Source organism: Haliotis cracherodii, unplaced genomic scaffold (assembly GCF_022045235.1).
Source record: "Haliotis cracherodii isolate W230 unplaced genomic scaffold, xgHalCrac1.p SCAF_11, whole genome shotgun sequence".
Lineage (NCBI taxonomy): Eukaryota > Metazoa > Mollusca > Gastropoda > Lepetellida > Haliotidae > Haliotis > Haliotis cracherodii.
In genome coordinates, this window is record NW_027266266.1 from 27,700,233 (window position 1) to 27,721,276 (window position 21,044).

The 21,044-nt window shown below is 40.7% G+C and overlaps 1 protein-coding gene across 16 annotated transcripts in view; it reads left to right on the forward strand.

Moving 5' to 3' along the window:
* LOC139456386 (CAP-Gly domain-containing linker protein 1-like) overlaps window positions 1-21,044 on the forward strand; it is a 113,155-nt gene that overhangs the window by 72,350 nt on the left and 19,761 nt on the right. For 15 of the 16 annotated variants that reach the window (XM_071238060.1, XM_071238051.1, XM_071238064.1 and 12 more), the window contains 10 exons: window positions 7,447-7,612; window positions 9,137-9,352; window positions 9,706-9,909; window positions 10,932-11,069; window positions 11,270-11,364; window positions 12,158-12,278; window positions 13,007-13,059; window positions 18,201-18,318; window positions 19,318-19,495; window positions 20,529-20,581. In XM_071238060.1, coding sequence (XP_071094161.1) covers window positions 7,447-7,612; window positions 9,137-9,352; window positions 9,706-9,909; window positions 10,932-11,069; window positions 11,270-11,364; window positions 12,158-12,278; window positions 13,007-13,059; window positions 18,201-18,318; window positions 19,318-19,495; window positions 20,529-20,581 — 1,342 coding nt within the window. The remainder of the gene's footprint in view (window positions 1-7,446; window positions 7,613-9,136; window positions 9,353-9,705; window positions 9,910-10,931; window positions 11,070-11,269; window positions 11,365-12,157; window positions 12,279-13,006; window positions 13,060-18,200; window positions 18,319-19,317; window positions 19,496-20,528; window positions 20,582-21,044) is intronic. The other variant, XM_071238057.1, reaches the window with a different exon arrangement.

Sequence of the window (21,044 nt, forward strand, 5' to 3'; positions counted from 1 at the left end):
AAATAAATGTATGTGTAGCAGTTTCAAAGACAAGCAGGACAGTGAGTCATCCATTGTCGATAGTGATGAGAAGATCGTTCATTAACATTTAGAGATGTATTCACATTCCAGTTGTGTATGGATCTCCAGATCCTGGCGGGGGCAGTGCCTTACACCAATTAGCCACCCATGACCTTTGTGATAGAATTCTTGGCACAGAAGGGAACTCTGGCAGGGATGTCTCTTGTGTGCACAGGACAGCTGTTGCAGACGACTGAGAGTCAATTATGACCGAGAAACAAATGACATCCAATGGAACATTGTATCATTTCACTTCACGATGATGACAGGCCTATTATATAATTAGATTTATGTAATTATCGTTCATGTTTGCGCATTAATGTTATTCGAAAGAGGCAAGTACTGATCACCAGATGATAAACAGTAGTATCAGTCGATAAGCTTATGGTCAGCAACAAATGTGAGCTCTGTGTGGTTCTCTCAGAGGGTTTCAATTTCAATAAATCAGTTTCCATTAACACCCAAGGTTGTGTTGGTCAGAACACTCTCTTGTTTGGAGGGATGTACAGCACTGAGTGACCAGTATCTGGCGAGAAGGGGCCTCTGAGACATGGAGTATCATGTTGACCAGTGTCACTGGGCACTTAGATTGGAAGCACTCAAGTCTGCAGGCGCCTGTTGATCAGGAGCTGTGGAGGCAGATGTGGCCTGGCCTTGTTGATCAGGGCCCTCTCGCACAAAAAACATTTTAGCGTTAAGGTTATCTTAAGGCTATGTTAAAGTATGGGAGTTACAACAGTCTTAGAGCTAAGATTGCTTTGTGCAAGTGGGCCCTGGAGCTGTGGAGGCAGATGTGGCCTGGTCATGCTGACCAGTGGTCAGGAAGGGGGACGCTCTCCTGGGTATGGACATCAAACTGACCATTGTAAGCTTGCAGTCCATTTGACTTTACTCAAGCTCTTGTTGCCCCAGTTTGCTCAAGGTAGTCAATGGTCAGTTATAAGCTGATGGACAATACTCTGGTAGGCATTGATTACTGTATTGATCCTTCAGTTACAATGGTTGTGTGCAATAAGGTTTGATTTAGTTTGCACAAGCCCTCCTATGACCACTGCTAGGTCCTACATTGAATGACTGTAAGAAACCAGGTGCACTTGTGACCCAGTGCTCTTGGCAGCCCACAGTGCTGTGCAGAGGTGATTGTCTGGCCATGTCATGATTCTCTACATGGGATGTAAGGGCATTTGATCCAATGCTCAGGGGTTTCAGTTCTCCATGCAGAGTTACATCCATTAGCTGTACAAGGAACTGATGATGGGATGAAACCCCAAATTTCCCCTGAATCTTGGTTTGTCAGTGTGATAACATTTCACCAAAATGCTAATATCTACACCCAGAAAGATCTAGGTCTCTCTCGCACATTTAGATGCCATGCTGTCGTATTTACGGGTTAGAATAGGTCCCCAGCAAGCTATGCTGATCGTAAGAGGCGACGGGTGTTTAACGGGTGGTCAGGCTCAGTGACCAGGTGGAGAGCATGTCATTGTCCCCTTGTGATGTAGATCGTTGCTCACAATATCCATCACTTGTTTGTCTGGTCCAGACTCGGTTATTTACAGGTTGCCATCATATACCTGGAATATTTCTGAGTGTAACGTTACAAAACAAACAAACCAAACAAACAAAAATATGATGAATTACTGTTTGATGTCATAACCTATCTTAACTGACTAACATAACAATTAAGTACCTGGGCCCACTTGCACAGAACAATCTTAGTTACAATCGATCTTAGGCGGCTACAATCAGCTTTACAATCACCATACAATTGGCCTATTCCACTTGCACAAACCAAACTTAGCGCGATTGTAAAACGGCTTGGAGTTAGGTTCGCTATCTTAGCTAAGATTGAAATCTTCACCGGTGGAGGTACGAATATTTTAAACTCGACTCCTGTCTACAGTTGTCTGCAAACACGCATAGTTTGCTGCGCATACAATAAGTGGAACCGGTAACGACACACAACACATACCTCCCTCCATCGCACTTTGCACAGTTTCAAGAAAGGTCCCAATTATTTGAAGGAAACGATTACTTGAATGAAGGCATATATTCTTGTCGGCATTAATACTGTCGTGATTTAGGAATTGTTTTCTATTTCAACAAGAGAGATACCTACTCATGTTTTTATTCAAAGTATTGAAATACGAATACATACATTATTTAGTAACACAATTATTATGAAAATTAAAATAAATAATAATAATTATATTTCCTACAACCATAACGCGTAAATGCATGATCGTCATCTATTTAGGGGAGCTTTTTGTAAAATCCTAAATATATCCTTCATGTTTTCGTTTCGTTGCTACAACAAAGGATGTTATGACTACCATTTCAAAACACAGAAAGAAGCATTAACGCATAGACGGGAAATAAGAATAATGAATAATGTTTCGAGAAAGCAATTGTCTATATATATTCACTGGGTATTATTATTACTTATATATTTTAATAGTGTGAATTTTATTTTTGCTAATTATCGGATATTTTGCAAAAGCTTCAAATGTTTCATCATGTATATTTGCTTGTTTGAATACTTCTTTTAAACCCTGATATTAAACTGCTCATCACCGTCCCATTTGATTTTAGATTTAAACATGTATGATTTACTCTTCAGCTTGTATTTTTTTGTAGATTAATTTAATGATAAACTAAAGACAAAATAACTGAGACGAATGTGACCCAAAAGAAATATAGGGGGAGGGTGGGCTCAGCGATTCAACAACATTGATACACTGGGTAAGTTAGATTGTACTCTACGGGCTTATACAAAGGGAAACCACTCCAATCTAGAGTAGAAACTAAGATTAGCTGCCCTTGATTTATCCAAAAGGTCACGGACGTTACAAATCGCTTGCAGGATGACTTAGGTTTTTATCCTTCCCTTGTTTAGCGGAATGGTATGTTGTTTCACATTTCTTTCAGTATTGAGTCGGATGGGAATATTCCTTTTAGCTATCGCCTCCATAGTTCCATGTTTAACTGTGGTAATTAATGATATTTCTGACGTTAAATCTGTGGTGCGTTCTTCATGTTGTTAAAGTGTCGATTCGAATTATAAAAGTTTAACAAAATAAAGAGGCATGGTTTGAACGTAAAGCAGATTATTTATGTGAAATAGACCAAGCCTTGCACGCCATTTTGTCAAGTTTGTTCAGGGACTACAACGATCTTAGCTACTTAAGATTGGTCCAGACCAATTGTAAGTTTCGATTGTAGCTTACAATGATCTTATCCTACAATCGCTTTGTGCAAGTGGATGACGATTGTAGCCGAAGCCTAAGATCGCGATCTTAAGGATTTACAATAATTGTAGCGCTAAGATCGCTTTGTGCAAGTGGACCCTGGTCAGTGTTCCAAGTTAATATGCAGGTTTCATCCTCCACATGAGTACATATGAAACACTTTCCTCCTTGTTATGCTATTGCTTGGATATTGCTAAAAGTGATGTTAGTCCCTACTCAGGATGGACCATGAAAACGTCAGTAGTAATCAGGATTCAGGAGTAATTAAATTTGCTTCCCAGACAGTTTGCTTGTCCTTATACTTCTTGCCCATTATTGTGAGGCATAAGGGCTCATGACATTTTCTGACTGGTTTGGGTGTCACAGTGACCAGTCTCGTGAGGTCAGTGTCTACTGTCAGTTCTGAAGGACTATGGCTATGGAATAGAAGCTGCTGCTTAGTGGAAGAGATTGGGCCTGGATTTGTGACTCACAGTGTGAACAAAATATCAATTAGGGGAAATAAAATGGCAACCGATGTTGAAAATTCTGTATGTATGTTTATCTCCTCGTTTCACATTTAAGTATCGATTTTTCATGAAATACCTCATTTAAAAACTCGTAAATTTCAAATTCAGCCTGTCACCAATACTGATGGAAAGAAGGGAAACAAGCTGTGGTGAAGAAGACTGTTTTCTTAAGAGATACAAAAAGTTGCTGTGTATCATCAAGATTAGCTGAGTGAAAAGCAATGTTAACATTTAAACTGTTCCCGTATTTCTTTCAAGTAGTATGTGAAACAAGAACCACACCATGCAGGAAATGGGGAACCAGTAATTTTGTGTATGATCATAGGGATTGACAAAGACGTCATACAGCCCCTGGTATTTGATCAGGGAGTCAAGTTTTCATTGCTGAGTCACCTATGGCCAAGCCAGAGCCAATCAATAAAAAGACAAATCCCCGAGGGTTATTGAGCTTCACTTGTTCCTCGAGACATGTTTTAGGGTTAGAGGGCTGCTGTTGGGAAGGGTGTGCTGGGGGTAGGAAGCTGTTGTTTTCCTTTCTGCAGTGTTGTGATGAGATGGGGTTGACATTAAGAAAGTAAAGTAGGAAAAATATTGAAAGTTGTATTAATTACATCTGATGGTAGAAATGATGAAGGTTTTATTAGTTGTGTTCATGTGCTAGTTTATGGTATTTCATCATCTTTAGTGAATTATTGGTGTAGATTACACCAAAAGAAATATCTTTTTATTCATAGAATTTCAGAAATCATGTTAAATCAAATCCATTTGTCTTTAGTTTGTTTTAATAAGTTATTATGTTTTCACTTTTAATATATTTTACAAGCATGTTATACATGTATTTCATTCAAGAAGATATTTCTTCAGCTTGGTCAGTTTGGTCCAGAGGACATGAACTACTTGAACTTGTGAACAACATGTTTATGCTATTTCACTGTTGAGCATACTAAATATAGTAAGAAAACTATATTTGTTTATAGAAGGAATTGTAAAATATTTCTCAAGGTTTCTCTCTGTGATTTTAATAATAATTGTCCTGATCAGGACAGGAGAAATATGACCGTGTGATATGACAGGCAAATTGACGTTAGTATTAAGCCATCACCGAGACAGACTATAATCAATAAATCTGTATACCACAGGGCCTTGTATACAGCTCCAGTTAATGAGGAATTATTTTAGGCATTGTTTTGAAGACAGCTTTGCTGTTATCTAAGACCTCACAACAGAGGGTTAATGTCGCAACTAATGTAGTAAATTACAGCCAACAAACAAACTGAATATTATTTGTCAAGTTGGTTCATTATTATAATATCTTGAGGAATTCTTTCAAATGATTTCAGTATTCATAGTGAAAACAAATACTCTTCAAAGCATCTGCTGTTTTTTGGACTTTGTATTCCATTTCTAGCCTTGGTTTTGATGTAATTAATGCCAGTTGTGGGTAATCACAAACTACAAAATTTAAATGAACATAACAAAATTTGGGTTAGCTGACAAAAAGGATTTTTAATAGTTTGTCTGCTAAATGGCCTTGTCTTCTTTTCAACTGCTTTTGGCTGATTAAATTATATGGCAAACATAAAAGGATGAGTCTATTGTTGTTACGGTAAGTGAAGACAGATGTGGTTAATTATGCCACTGTCATGTGATGTGGCAGTGTAGTGGATGTTGCAGACAATGTTTAGTGACCTGTGAAGATAAGGGGTAGAATAGGTCTTCAGCAACCCATGCTTGCCGAAAAAATGCGACTATGCTTGTCGTTAAAGGCAACTAACAGGATCAGGTGTTCAAGGCTCGCTGACTTGGTTGATGCATGTCATCGAATCCCAATTGCGTGGATCGATGGTCATGATATCTATCACTGGATTGTCTGGTCCAGACACGATTATTTACTGACCACCATCCTATAGCTTGAATATTGCTGATTGTGGCGTTAAACAACAAACAAACAAACGAAACAAAACAATATTTAGAGTGTGGCATTTTGAGATATTGAAAACACCAAATGCCAAAGATCCATAATATGAATTCGGTTCTTGTTATCTTTTATGCCAATAAATGAACTTGGCATCAAAATTGCTTGTACTGTAACAATGTTTGTTTTTGGAAATCATGTGCCTTCACACAAGTTGCCTTTAACAATGATGAAACAGTGATTGCTGAGATGGAGTATAATTGTGATTCAGAGAATGCTTTTCAAAGTCTGTTGGTCACTCTTAATAATGTGCAGTACCTGATCTCTTCAAATTATAGAGAGAGACTATGATTTGAGCCGTTGCTCATCATGCTTGCAACCTGGTTCCATTCCCCACATGGGTACTATGTGCAAAGCCCATTCTGTATTCTAGCTGGCATGTAGTGGAAAGTGGTGTACAACCATTACTGGAACTGAGAAAGGATATAAGGGCTTGGGCTCAAATTGGAATATATTTCTAGAACATCAGAAATATCTTTTTGAAATGAATTCTCAAAGATCTTCATACTTTATAATAATTGAGTGAAAAGGGCGACCATCACAGCTTGCTTTGGGAGGTGAGTATTGATTTTGTCTTGCGGTGAACGCTTGCGAACACATCTACATATTAGCAGTAGCTCATGATGGTCGGGCCTCGATTAGATCCGATTCTGTCAGATCTGTCCTTTTCTCATCTGTAGGGAATCTCTGTAAGTAGGACAGTGTTTTTTTGTCCCTTGTCTGTATTTTTTGATAATTCGCGGACGATTTCTAGCAGACTTGCCCTTCCATACACCCAGGTTTCAGTTCTCCATGCCGTAGTTTGAATTGTAATATGTTAAGAAACATGTTTTTTTCCCTCATGACAGACCCATATTTTGGGTAATTTGAGATGGAAGGAGCGATCGTGAGTGGTGTTTGATTGCCTTATTGATACTTGTGATTGTTTCATATTTCATGTGAATGATCATCTTGTGTTTGTGAACATGTTACAAGGATATTCATATGATGACATCATCAGATTGTAGTGACAGCTTTCTTTGATATGTAATTGTTTGGGAATATGATTAAAGAATGCAGTTTGGGATTATGTATGGAGTTTGAGCCTAGGTCCTAGAACTGTATCTTCTTGTAGTGTTGGATTGACAGGCTATGTGGAGATTGAGACATATGTGCCTTGCTAGTAGAAGTAGACAGTGCATTATGCCTCTGTGGATGTGACATTTGAAATGCATTGAAGATGAGGAGGAGACATGCTGATTGATCCTAGGTTAGAAGTCACATGTTTACAATCACCTTGTTTCTTTTAACTGAGCAGCAAAATATATAATGTGTGAAAAATATTAATTAATTTGATCAAGAATTTGTTTTTATCCTTCTTTTTTATTAAGTGGTGTCAAGTTCATCAGTGTGTCAGTTCATGTATTAGGAATGCATGTTAGCCTTTCACAAATGAAGAAAGATTTGTTTTGTTTAATGTTTATTTCCTATGAATTCATGTGTTTCAATAATGTCAAGTTTATTGTTTTTGTTGTTTGGTGGAATAGTGTTGACATGAAGATTTTTGTGAAATATGTTGTAATGTTGATGGTGTATTCTGATTTCAGACATGCAGTCAATTTCTGTATGCTGTATTTAAGGTCAATAACAGAGTGCACATGTTTTCGATTTTCAGAAAAATCGTGGATCTACAAAACGACTTGTCCAGTTCTACACAAAAGCTTGCAATCCTTAATGAAACTATAGAACAATTAAAGGCAGACCAAGAGAAGGAGAAGGAGGGTATTGTAAATAAAAGTAGAGATGATGTGAAGGTGCTACAGGGAACATTGGAGGATGTGGTAAGACTTGGTGCGAGATGGGGGAGGGATGGGGCTAGATGTGTGAGGGGTGGAGGCTAGGTGTGTGAGGGGTGGGGCTAGATGCGTGAGGGGTGGGGCTAGATGTGTGAGGGGTGGAGGCTAGATATGTGAGGGGTGGAGGCTAGGTGTGTGAGGGGTGGGGCTAGGTGTTGGAGGGGTGGGGCTAGATGCGTGAGGGGTGGGGCTAGATGTGTGAGGGGTGGAGGCTAGATATGTGAGGGGTGGAGGCTAGGTGTGTGAGGGGTGGGGCTAGATGTGTGAGGGGTGGAGGCTAGGTGTGGGAGGGGTGGGGCTAGATATGTGAGGGGTGGAGGCTAGGTGTGGGAGGTGTGGGGCTAGATGTGTGAGGGGTGGAGGCTAGGTGTGGGAGGTGTGGGGCTAGATGGGTGAGGGGTGGAGGCTAGGTGTGGGAGGTGTGGGGCTAGATGGGTGAGGGGTGGAGGCTAGGTGTGGGAGGGGTGGAGCTACATGTGTGAGGGATGGAGGCTAGGTGGGAGGGGTGGGGCTGATGTGGGGTGGGGCTAGAAGTGTGACAAGTTGGGCGAGATATGTGAGGGGTGGGGCTACATGTGTGAGGGGTGGGGCTAGATGTAGGCGGGTTGGGCGAAATGTGTGAAGGGTGGGGCGAGATGTGAGGGGCAGGGCTAGATGTGTGAGGGGCGGGGCTAGATATGTGATGGGTTGGGCGAGATGTGTGAGGAGTGGGGCTGGATGTGGTCAGGGGTGGGACTAGATGTGGTCAGGGCTGGGGCTAGGTGTGGTGAGATTGGGGCTAGAAGTGGTCAGGGTTGGGGATTGATGTGGTCAGGGTTGGGGCAAGATGTGGTCAGGGTTGGGACTAGATGTGATCATGGTTGGGGCTAGATGTGGTCAGGGTTGGGACTAGATGTGGTCAGGGTTAGGGCTAGATGTGATCATGGTTGGGGCAAGATGTGGTCAGGGTTGGGACTAGATGTGATCATGGTTGGGGCAAGATGTGGTCAGGGTTGGGACTAGATGTGATCAGGGTTGGGGCTAGATGTGATCAGGGTTGGGGCTAGATGTGGTCAGGGTTGGGACTAGATGTGATCAGGGTTGGGGCTAGATGTGGTCAGGGTTGGGGCTAGATGTGGTCAGGGTTGGGGCTAGATGTGGTCAGGGTTAGGGCTAGATGTGGTCAGGGTTAGGGCTAGATGTGATCAGGGTTGGGGCTAGATGTGATGGTGGGGGGGTGGGGGTAGGGAGGGTTAGATGTGGTTAAATGTGTAGTGGTGATGTGGTCATAGTGAAGAACTTGAATTTGTTGGGCTGGGCCTAGCAAGTCAATAGAGAGAACATTTGGTTTGAACTTTTGATGAGGGTTGATCATTGGATTTAAGATTCATATAAAGATCTGTGTTGCTTAAATTCTTAACCATGAATTTGGTGGTAATTCTTTCATATCTGCAACAAAATCATTTTTACAACAAATAATGCTGAATTTTACCATGTCATATTTTAATCTTTAACAATTCCTTATTTCAGCAAACTGAACTAGATAGGACTAAGACTAAAATAGGGAAATTAACAGAAGATTTTGAAAAAGATAAAGTAGAAATAGAACGGACAAAGGACGTGGAAATTACTGACCTTAGGAAACAATTAAGTGCCAATGCCGAAGAACTGGAGAAACAAGAACTACAGACACAGGCCCACAAACAGGTCCTGGATCAGATCACCTTGGAGAGAGAGGCCATGAAAGTAAGTACTGTTACTATGGAAACAATGAAAGTAGGTAGCAGTTGAAACTATGATAGTACGTGCAGTTACCATGGAAACAATGAAAATAAGTAGCAGTTAAGGCCTTGAAGGTAAATTAGTAACCATGGAATGAAACATTGAAGTATAGCTGAGGATTAAGACTGGGGAAGTAATTTGGATTTTGCATGGTTGCTCGTAGGTTTTTCAAGAAAAAACCTTTACAAGCTCTCATGCATTGATTTCAGTATTAAACAGGAATTCAGTGAAAAGACTGTTAGAATAGAGAGTGTTTGTTGTAAAATGTTCCTACACTTGCATATAATGTGTCTGTTTTCTCACCTCATCTGTTTCAGTTTGAGAAGGAGAAGGCTGAAAAAAATCTAAAACGTCTTGAGAGTGACAAAGATGCTATCAACACTGAGTTAATTCAGTGCAGAGTTGAACTGTCTAAACTACAGGCAGAGACTCAGCAAAGCTCCACAGCTAAACAGGGCATGGAGGAAGAGATTCAGGTGGCCAAGGAAGAGCGGGAGAGGGCACTGAAGGCCAAGCAGGAGGTGAGGCTACTGTACTGAGTAGAGTGGTAGAGATACGGCACTGAAGGCCAAGCAGGAGGTGAGGCTACTGTACTGAGTAGAGGTGGTAGAGATAGGGCACTGAAGGCCAAGCAGGAGGTGAGGCTACTGTACTGAGTAGAGGTAGTAGAGATAGGGCACTGAAGGCCAAGCAGGAGGTGAGGCTACTGTACTGAGTAGAGGTAGTAGAGATAGGGCACTGAAGGCCAAGCAGGAGGTGAGGCTACTGTACTGAGTAGAGGTGGTAGAGATAGGGCACTGAAGGCCAAGCAGGAGGTGAGGCTACTGTACTGAGTAGAGGTAGTAGAGATAGGGCACTGAAGGCCAAGCAGGAGGTGAGGCTACTGTACTGAGTAGAGGTAGTAGAGATAGGGCACTGAAGGCCAAGCAGGAGGTGAGGCTACTGTACTGAGTAGAGGTGGTAGAGATAGGGCACTGAAGGCCAAGCAGGAGGTGAGGCTACTGTACTGAGTAGAGGTGGTAGAGATATGGCACTGAAGGCCAAGCAGGAGGTGAGGCTACTGTCCTGAGTAGAGGTAGTAGAGATAGGGCACTGAAGGCCAAGCAGGAGGTGAGGCTACTGTACTGAGTAGAGGTAGTAGAGATAGGGCACTGAAGGCCAAGCAGGAGGTGAGGCTACTGTACTGAGTAGAGGTGGTAGAAATAGGGCAGCTGCATTGTAGCCTATACACTTAGCATGTCAGTCTGTCAAGTCAAAGCTATTGAAATACTGCCAATATTAGTTCTAAAGTGGGGCGGTGGGGTAACCTAGTGGTTGAAGCGGGTTTGATCCCCACATATGTATTATGTGTGAAGCCCATTTTCCGGTGTCCACCGCTATGATATTGCTGGAATATTGCTAAAAGCGGCGTAAACCATACTCCTTCACTTGTCTGAAAGCACTCCGCAGCAAATTGATGATGACATATTTCTATGAAAAGGCTACACATTAAAGCTATACGTAATACAGGAATCCATCATGACATGGCTCTTTCTGTGCACAGCTACAAAAGCAATGTGAAGATGTGCAAGCGGAAAAAGAGAAGGTTACCTCTGAGCGTAACCAACTTAAACAGGATGCCATGACAACCAAAGCAGATATACAGAAGAAGGACATGCAGATAGAGGAGTATAAGAAGGAGGTGAGTGAGGATGTTTTGTAGCTGTGTATTACTTGACTGGCGCTTTAGTGGATTTCGCTGCTGGCTTTTTAGCTGTCAAATATCTGTATCAATCCCAGCAATGGTGACAAAGAAGAAAGTAGTAAAGAATCCCGATCTGATTTTAAAATAATTGTGTGTGTAGACTGTTACGTCCTCAGGCAGGTTCTATTTCACTTCAGGTGGAGAAATTAAAATCAGAAGCAGCCTCACAGCAAGAAGTTTTAATGCAGAAATCACAAACTGAGTCAGACAGCCAAGTTCTCAGTAAAGATCTGTGAGTATCCTGAGAAGTCTGTGATTGGGCTGCTCACCAGTCCTGTATAAAGCTAGTCATGTTGTGCTAACTTAGAATGCCTTTGCAGCTGAATATGTGTGATATCTCTATAGCATTCTCTCCTATTCTTTGTGATGTAGCATCCATGCTCACCATGTGTTACCTTCCAGCTAGAATGTGGATCAGGTGATACCACATACCCCATAACAAGCACTCTTGGAAGAAAAGTTAAAGATAATGAGCTGTTTTCCTGAGATCAAGCAGTAGTTTTTCAATAATAGTTACTCGGCACTGATCTACCACTTCTGTGCTTCCTGTGTTTGTTAAACTATCTGTAACATCGGGTAGGGAACTTATGGATGTCAACTTCTTTATATTAGGAACACAACGTTTCGGAGTATATACTTTAATACTCCTTCATCAGGTGATAAATTCTCTGCCTTAAATTCACCTGATGAAGGAGTATGCTCCTAAACTTTGTGTTCCTAATAATAAAGAAGTTGACATCCATGAATTCTCTTCCTTTTGTGTATCACTTCTGAATGCTTTTCAAAGACTTGATCTGTAACATCCACAAGAAAATACAGACTGTCATGTAAGTTTTGGGTCTTCATAGAGGGTGCTTCTAAAGATTATCCACAGATTACCTTCAAGTTGATGTATCTGAAATACTGACATACTGTTATACAACTGAAATACTGACATACTGTTATACAACTGAAATACTGACCGAAGTAGTGATCAAGCCAACTCACCATAACAATAGACCTGACCGCTCCCCTGATGTACGCAGGGAGGACACAAAGCGTCATCTGACGGAAGTCCAAGCCAGCTTGAAGGAGGCAGAGGCTGTCAAGCTGAAGATGACAGCCGAGCTGGAGCAGTCTCAACTAGTCAAGGAGGAGCGAAAAAAGGTAGAGACTATTCTGGGTTAGACAAGGTCCAGGCACACAATTGCTAGTCGTGGGAGTCCATTTCAAAATAGGTCCCAATCAGTCTCTGCTGGTTGTAAGAGGTGTGGATCGTTACTCATAATATCAATCTCAGGATTGTCTGGTATACACTGGGCCATTTACAGGCCACCTATGTATAAACAACAAACAAAATAGTAAGAGGCAACCAAGGTGATCAGACTCAGAGTCTTTGCTAATGTCATATGATTGTAACTCGATGGTAGGCTGCTCATTCATTCAGTCACTGGTTCCCTGTAGCTGAGATACTGCTGACTGATGTTAGACTACAGTCATACACGGACTTGCGTGTCTCTGAGGTACAGGTTGATGGTGGAAACTCAACCATGTGTTGTACTCATACAACTCAAATGTAGCACCAGGAACACATAATGCTGACAACATTCCTTTGGAAATAATTAAGATTTTATTATACAATTGTTTATAGCAAATTTGTGATGTGACCGAGCTTCTAACACAATTACAAGTGTCCATTTTGTGCATTAAGTCCTCAAAGAATTGTATATTTTAATTCACATTTTTTGTTGCCACTGAAACAGTCAATTGGTTGATGTATGCGATGCATCTGTGGTGATGTTGCGAGAACTAGAAACACTGTTCATGATGTTTTAGTATGGTTGAATTTTAAAGGTTAAAATCAGACTGATCAAACATGCAAGTTGTACTTTCAGCTTGAAGAACAAACCAAAAAGCTTCAATCAGAGATGGAAGAAAACCGCAAAAGGTGGGTGTCGACTGTCAGTAATTTCAAAACAAGGGATCGTGCTATGTGTGTTAGTTCAGATGTATCTACTGATGCAGATGTAGTTTCAGATTTCATTTATCTGTGCTGATTAATGTCACTAATATCTCCATACAGGACTAATGTTCTAATGTGAAGTGTCCACAGCTTGCTGTCTCAAGTCTTCTAATCATGTGCATTGTGACATACTGCGTTATGAAAGTGTGGCCTCATATGCTCACTTGTGTTAACATTCTTGCTTTGTCTGTGTTAGTTAAAATGAAATTATGTTTTCACTGCGTCGAAAGTAACCTCCTGAAGTTACTGGTAGATCAGATCAGATCAGATTAATTTGGAAACAACTATCCTGCTCAGCTTTTGATGAGGATGTGATTTAAAGCAGCTTTATGCGCATAGTGTACCATTTCACGGAAGACCATTGTACAAATAGGAGTATCATTGAAGCAATACAAGCCACTGTCTATCATCTTAGGATTGTCAAAACTCTATCACTGTTCAGGATAATGACCGGAGTATTGTCTTTCACTTAATTTCTTCAGCAAGTTTGTATAGTATATACAGGAACAAGGAACGTTCAGTAACCTGATTTATTACACTTTCATCTTGACCATAAGGAAAACCATTTGCTTTTCAGAATGTCATTTCCTATCTCATTTATATCTTTTTATGAAATATGTATAATGCTCTGACGCTATTCCGAAAACCTTCACATAAGATTCGATGTCTGCCCTCCAAGAAGAGGTAGATTAAACCATCAATAACATAGTTTTAATTGTTATAATAAAAGGCGACTGGGCTTATTGCAAGGGGCGATTTACGGGATCGAGTGGTCAGGCTTGCTGACTTGGTTGATGCATGTCATCGTATCCCAATTGCATGGATCGATGCTCATGTTGTCAATCACTGGATTGACTGATCCAGACTCAGTTATTTACAGACCGCTGTCATATAGCTGGAATATTGCTGAATGCGGCGTTGAACAACGAACAAACAAACAAACAACAAAACTGTGCATCCCCTCATCCTGCCAGGATCCGATGTACATGGGATCAAATTCTAGACTTGCCGCGATATGATCCATTGTCATCCTAAAGTGGTAAATGTGTCACTGCATGGTTTGTATCCAACACTATGCTGACAATACCGCCGGCACATAACTGAAAAATGTTTCAAAGTGGTGTTAAGACTGACTGACTCACTCACTGATGCTGGAGACGACAATGTAAGTTTGGCAATGTGTGTCTGATCAGTTTGTCTGTTAGACAATACAGTATGTCAAGTCAATCCCTCATTTCCAACATCAGTGGCACTCATCATTCAATAGGAAATTATGAATGAGAATCTAATGTATGAAATTGGCATAATGTAAGATGATTGTGTCTAACACATGTCCTGTTTCTCATTGCTGTGTTCCTTGTGTGGACTAAACTACATTTGTCTGTTCATGGTAAGAAAATGACTAACGTTTAGAATGGTGCATGCTGTTTATACTTCATAGAGATGCTTCCTCTTTTAGTATCAACTTGCTGTTGTAGTTTATTGTACTTGCTTTAAACTAATCCCTTTTAGGAACCAACCATTTTATGTGACTTGAAACATGTAAAGCACTTGCAACATTGGGTTGTGGTTCACATTGGTTCATATTTTCATCATCTGTCTTATGATTAAAAAGAAAGCATTGGTTCTCAGGCAATGACTTTTAAAATATAGTGCGGGTGGGTGGGCGGACGGTGTGGTTTTTTTTCTTTGTCTTGTTCAAACATGTATGTAACCAAATAAACAGTTGTGTACCATCAACCTTGGACAGGGCCTCTCTACATAAGCAAGCATACAAACGCCTATTGACACCATTACCATAAGCAGTGCGCATGTAAAGGGAAGTAACTGTATATTATATTGGATCTCATTGTTTTTATGTATCAATATTAGGATTTTTATAGTTGTTTTTTAAAATGGTTATAAATACAAAACATGTGGCAGACTTTAAGGTGATGTGGGCGGTGCCTGAGAATCAAGACTATTATTTTCTTTTAGCTTTATTAATATGTTTGTAATGTTACAATACATTTCCACATTTTACATTATCATGAAACTGGACAATGGCTTTACCCTGTATCAAGAGTTCCAAGCATTGCCAGTGGAGATTCCAGGATGGTAGTTCCCCAACTAAATTAGAATCAGACTCCTACAAAGTATGTCATCTTACTCTGACCTTGTGGGTTGTTGGTCATGCTATCAACCACTTGTTTGCCTTGCTGGACCTGAGTACCCACAGGCCACCATGATGTAGCTGGACTACTGGTGCCTGCTGACAGAAGCGTTCACACACTGTCTTCATTACCAGGACAAAGGCACACACAATTAGGAAGACTATATATGTTTACTGTGGGTGACCATTGAAAATGATGTTGTATCACAATACTTGTACCACTACTGCAAAAAGGTGTACTTTCATCTTTCCACACTGCAGTTTCTTCCTGTTATTTGACAGGCCCTGCTTCGTGGGCTCTGTGTTTGGCTACAGACACTCATCATGGTACAGAGAGCAGGGACGTATTTCTGATTGTATTCTCACATACATGTATTTCCATGTGCTGAATGGATGCCAGTGTGTCAACATTAGAGAGATTGAATATCTGTATGTTCTCATTTCATTTCTTGTGTTGATACTAAGGACCTGTATCACTGCAGGCGACCTCCCACAAGCCGCCATGCTGTAATATAACTGATATACTGGCCCTAGAAGCGTTATCCATACCCTACCGATACTATGGAAGGTCTTGATGTCTTAACTTGTCAGGTGGTGGGGTGGTTAAAGCGTTCGCTTGTCACGCTGAAGAATTTGTTCCCCACATGCATGGGTACAAGGTGTGAAGCCTATTTCTGGTGTCCCCTGTTGGGATATTGTTGGAATATTGCTAAAAGCGGCGTAAAACCATATTCATCGTTGTACTCCTGGTGCTGCTTCAAGACAGTGTGAGGATTCTAAGTGTATCATAGGTCCCCAGATCATCTTGTCACAAACACTGATTACTGAGGATTGGGTGGTTACAATGTGTGACCTGACTGATTGTGTGTAATCGTGGCCACATAGGTCTTTATTCATAGTAATCCTCTTGATGCATGACTTCAAATCCCAATTGCGTATATTGATGCTCATGATGTCAATCACTGGATTGTCTGCTCAATACTTGATTATTTACAGGCTGCCATCATAAAGATGGAATATTACTGAGTGCAGCGTTAATCAACTAACAAATCATATCATATTTTTCTTGTCAAATATTTATGTATTCCTATGTTATGCTTGTTAGAAACATATTAACACATTATATATCAACACTGCATACTTACTTTTGTCCTAAATCTTTGACACCCGCTGGTATCAAGCATACCACAAGTAGAAAGCATTAGGTTCTTGGTTGTGGGATTTCTATCTTTACTTTATGGTCAATATGAGACAGTGAATGCATGGGAAGGAGAGGGGAAGAACTCATGCTTGTCCAGCGCTGACACAGATAGGGATCATTCAGCCACAATGGCTGCAGTGTATGGAGAGTACATGTTGGACAAGGAGCAAATTAACAAAGAGATAATACTCCATACGCAAGATTTTTTTCACGAGATATATAGTTCTAACAAATTTTAAGAGAATCCAGATCAACAAATTTCCAAGTAAACAAATATTGGCTACAAAACCCTTTGTGTATTTTTAGATTACCCCAACAGTAGCTGCCTGAAGGTTGGGGTTTTCAGACTAACAGGGTTCCACTTTAGTAGCTGACTACAGCATAATGCTGTATTTACGCCAGGATTTCTTGTCCAGTAGGGTCCCACATACCTCATGCTTATCAGAAGGGTTGACTTTAATGAGGATCAATGAGGGAATACAATGTGTGACCTGAGTGTCTGTCATGGTTGTACTTCGATGGCCTTGATCTGACTTGATCATACACACCTGACTGGTATATAGTTGGAATGTTACAGACTGTGTTGTAGAACGATGTTCACTCGCCTGCGCTTATTGAAGTGTATTGGCCCAACAAGTAAATCTTTGAAGGATCTGTGTATCTTCCCCGAAAGGAATTCCGGGTTGGAATAAGTCCCAGTTCCGGACCGATATGCTTTTAAAAAGCAGCGACATGATCTGGGTACCGGTAGTCACTCTTGGTGATTTAGTTGATTTAATTGTGTGTCATTGTACAGCATGAGATATTGGTCGTTATATCCGTCGCTGGTTTGTCTCGTCTTGACTAGATTATTTACAGGTTGACATGATATACCTTAAAACATTGCTGACTGCAGCATTAAACAACATAGTTAAACAATAAATATGCTAGCCTTCACGTTACTTGCATTGCTCAAACTCTTGCCCATTGATACAAATAAATATAGTCATCCCGTCATATTATAATGTAGCTTGCTCATATATCATGCTTCTGTCTGTGTTTCTGCAGCATGGATGTTTGTAGGAAATATGTTTGTCTGATTCTAGTTGTGTATCTTAATTGTTCCTATGTATAGTATATTGTATGTATAGAGTGTCAGTATGTTGTCTTGTCTATAAAAACATTGGATTCCTGAAAAATATTACGGCATGAGATATTTGTAAGTTCTAAATGTGTTGTGCATGTGATCTCATTGCAGAGTTTTACATGAAAGTTTTATCCAGATCGTTTCTAAAAGGTCTTATGATAAGTCCCATAGGCACGCCAGATTTTCTGATCCCAAATGTTCCCTGATTATACTTTTGATGGGGGCCGCAGGTGAACCAGTCATCTAAGGTGCTACAATTCTCTGTGGACAGTTGAATCCCTCGGGTGTTCCTAAAACCTTTGATTGTGTCTTGAAATCCCAGTGATTATGTTTCTAGGTTTGTCAGCACCATACCCGTGCTCATGAGTTTCACCAAATTGGTGAACATCCAAGACCTGCATCACTTGTATCTTTCATCCCACATAATCTGACAGTGATACATGCTTACTTGTTTGTTCAAAGCAGCATTAAGTCCAACTGTTTCACAAGTAGCTGTGCTACATACATGCTTCAATAAAGCCGACAGTGTTTAGAACATTAAAACTAAGTTACGATCCATGAGTAAACACATTGATCTGTGATTTCAGATTTAGTGAAGACAAAGCCTCCTTGGAGTCTGCCAAAGCAGAGCTGCAGTCCAAGGTAGACAACTCTGCCAAGGATCTCACCCAGCACCAGTCCCAGCTGGAATCCTACAAGAAAAAGGTGGGTGACAGACCTTTGTGGGTCTTGGCCATGTATGGGCCCCATCTGTAGTTGCAAAACTGTGTGATCGAGTTGATTGTGTGACAGTGTTCTAACTATTTCCAGCATTGCTTATGCTATCAATTTGCCTAACGCCGTGAAGATCAGGTTAGAATTGTTTTTCAGCAACTGATACTTGTCGGATGAGGTGACTAACGGGATCGGATGGTCAGGCACGCTGACTTGGTTTATTCATGTCATTGTATCCCAGTTGTAGAGATTGATGCTCATGGTTTCAATCCCAGGACTGTTTTGTCCATATTCTGTTATTTACACACCACCGTCATATATCTGTAATATTGCTGTTTGTGGTGTGTAAAAATAAGCGAACAATCAAAAGATGTTGAGGTGTTTCCACACAAACAAGGCGGCACAGGAGGTCTAATGTTAAAGTGTTTCCACACGAAAGAAAAACGTGAAGATCCGGGGTAGAATAGGTCTTCAGCAACCCATGCTTGCCGTTAAAGGCGACTATGCTTGTCGATAAAGGCGACTAACAGGATCAGTTGGTCAGGCTCGCTGACTTGGTTTGATGCATGTCATCGATCCCAATTGTGTGGATTGATGCTCATGATATTAATCACTGGATTGTCTAGTCCAGACTTAATTATTTACAAACCACAGTCATATAGCTGGAATATTGCTGATTGTGGCGTTAAACAACAAACCAACCAACCAGAAAAAGAATGGGCAAAGTTGGTCTAATAATATTGAAGTGTTCCCACACAAAAGAGCAGGCATAGGAGGTCAAATATTGAAGTGTTTCCACACACAAGAGGGTCCATGAGTGGTCCAATATTAAAGTGTTTCCACAGAAAACAGCGGGCACAGGAGGTCAAATATTGAAGTGTTTCCACACAAAAGACGGGGCACGGCCCATTTGATTATTTACAGATCGCAGTGATAGATAGAATATTGCTGGTTGCCATGACAACTGTTAGCCTGGTTGCAATGTTCCAGGTGGGCGACCTTGAGACTGAGAATCAGTCTCTGTCTGGCTACAGGGCTTCCCTGCAGAGTCTGGAGAAGGAGAGGGAGGCTGAGAGGAACCAACTTCTGGACAAGATCCACTCACTGGAGGCCGCCGTCAAGGAGAGTAAGAACAACGCCAACAACACCAACAACGGTGACACTGCTGGTGAGGGGAACTGCCAAGGATGCTCAATTGTTTCAAGAGTATTATATGAGACTCTGTGGGAATATGGGTCAGAGATGGTTTTAAGAACCCAATGCTGAAACTGACTAAAACGCTGATTAGGTTGCTCGCATGTGTGACCTGGCTGATCGTGAGTCATTCAACCCTTACAATGCAGGCCCAGAGTCGTATTTATCAGTTGCTGGGATAGGGCTTAAATAGTGTGTAAAATTTGTGTAAAATTTTGATATTGCCTCAGTGTAATTAGTTGGTCATTTGTTTGCTAGCTTGATGTACATACGACAAAGTTTCAGTTGTGAGGTGAATAAGGTGTTATTTTGATGTCCTTGTAACACTTCAGTTATAATTACTTCTAGGTACGGGAAATTGGCTCAACAGGAACAATACCCATAGAAAGAAAATGCTGTGCTTATGAATTATAGCCTTCTATTTAAAAAATGTTCTTGAGAGTTATGTATGAATGAGGTTGTTATGATGAATTATACAATTCAAAAATATTTAGCATACATTCACATTGTGAAAATGAGCCTTTGGTTTGTCCTCAGATCCATCCATCTGCACTTAAGACTCTTCTTTTTCAAAACTGGTGAACATATCAATAGTTTGTACTATATGTCCCTGGCTACATTGAAATAAACGTTTCACTTAAAAAAATGAAAATGGCCATATCCTCAGCATGTAGTAATGAAGCTTCCCCAATTGTTGGCCATATTGCTTGCAGGCCTTCCTCCCACTGTAAGCTGACATGTCGTGATATAACTGGAATACTATTAAAAGCGGGGTTAAACCCAACTCACTCACTCACTCTGGCTCATGACTTCGTACTCTTTAGGTCAAGGTCACTACTTGTGAAAAAAGTACACAAACAACAAATTACCTCAACAACACATAACAGAAAAGGTCTATAGGTTAAAGAGACTTTTTTTTAAAAGGCAAGCAGCATAGGTTTTGTTTTATCTGTGCAACTGTTTTGTACCTGAAGCCTTGATTAAGATTGTTACTTTGAATGTTGCAGGAGATCCTGTGGTGGCTCAACTTCAGTCAGACAAGGAGGCATCTGACAAACAGGTGTGTTGTCAAGTTACTACTCACTTAAATATTCCTGTGTGAGCCAGTGGTGTAAGATGCAGTTCGCTGTTGATAGTTGTGTCCCTTATCCCTCCCATCATCTGCTGATCATTGAATCCAAGATTTGTACCTATTACGCTCATTAAATGTCTGTGGTCTGCATATCTCATAGACCTAGTTTTCATGTACACCTCGGGTGAGTTTTTCCGATAGCTTCATCCCAGATGTAGGTGCATATGTTTAACTATAATGAAGAATGTGCTTGTTGCAGATTCACTGTATCTTTAATCTCAAATAGGACTATATTGATGCAATGTTTCATTCCCACCAGCGGTACAATGTGTATAGCCCATTGTTTGTGTCCTATGCCATGATATGGGCTGGAATATTGCTGAAAGTGTCCTACAACTAGCACACTCACTCCCTCATTTGTTTTTTGAAATAGAACAATATTATCAGGAGT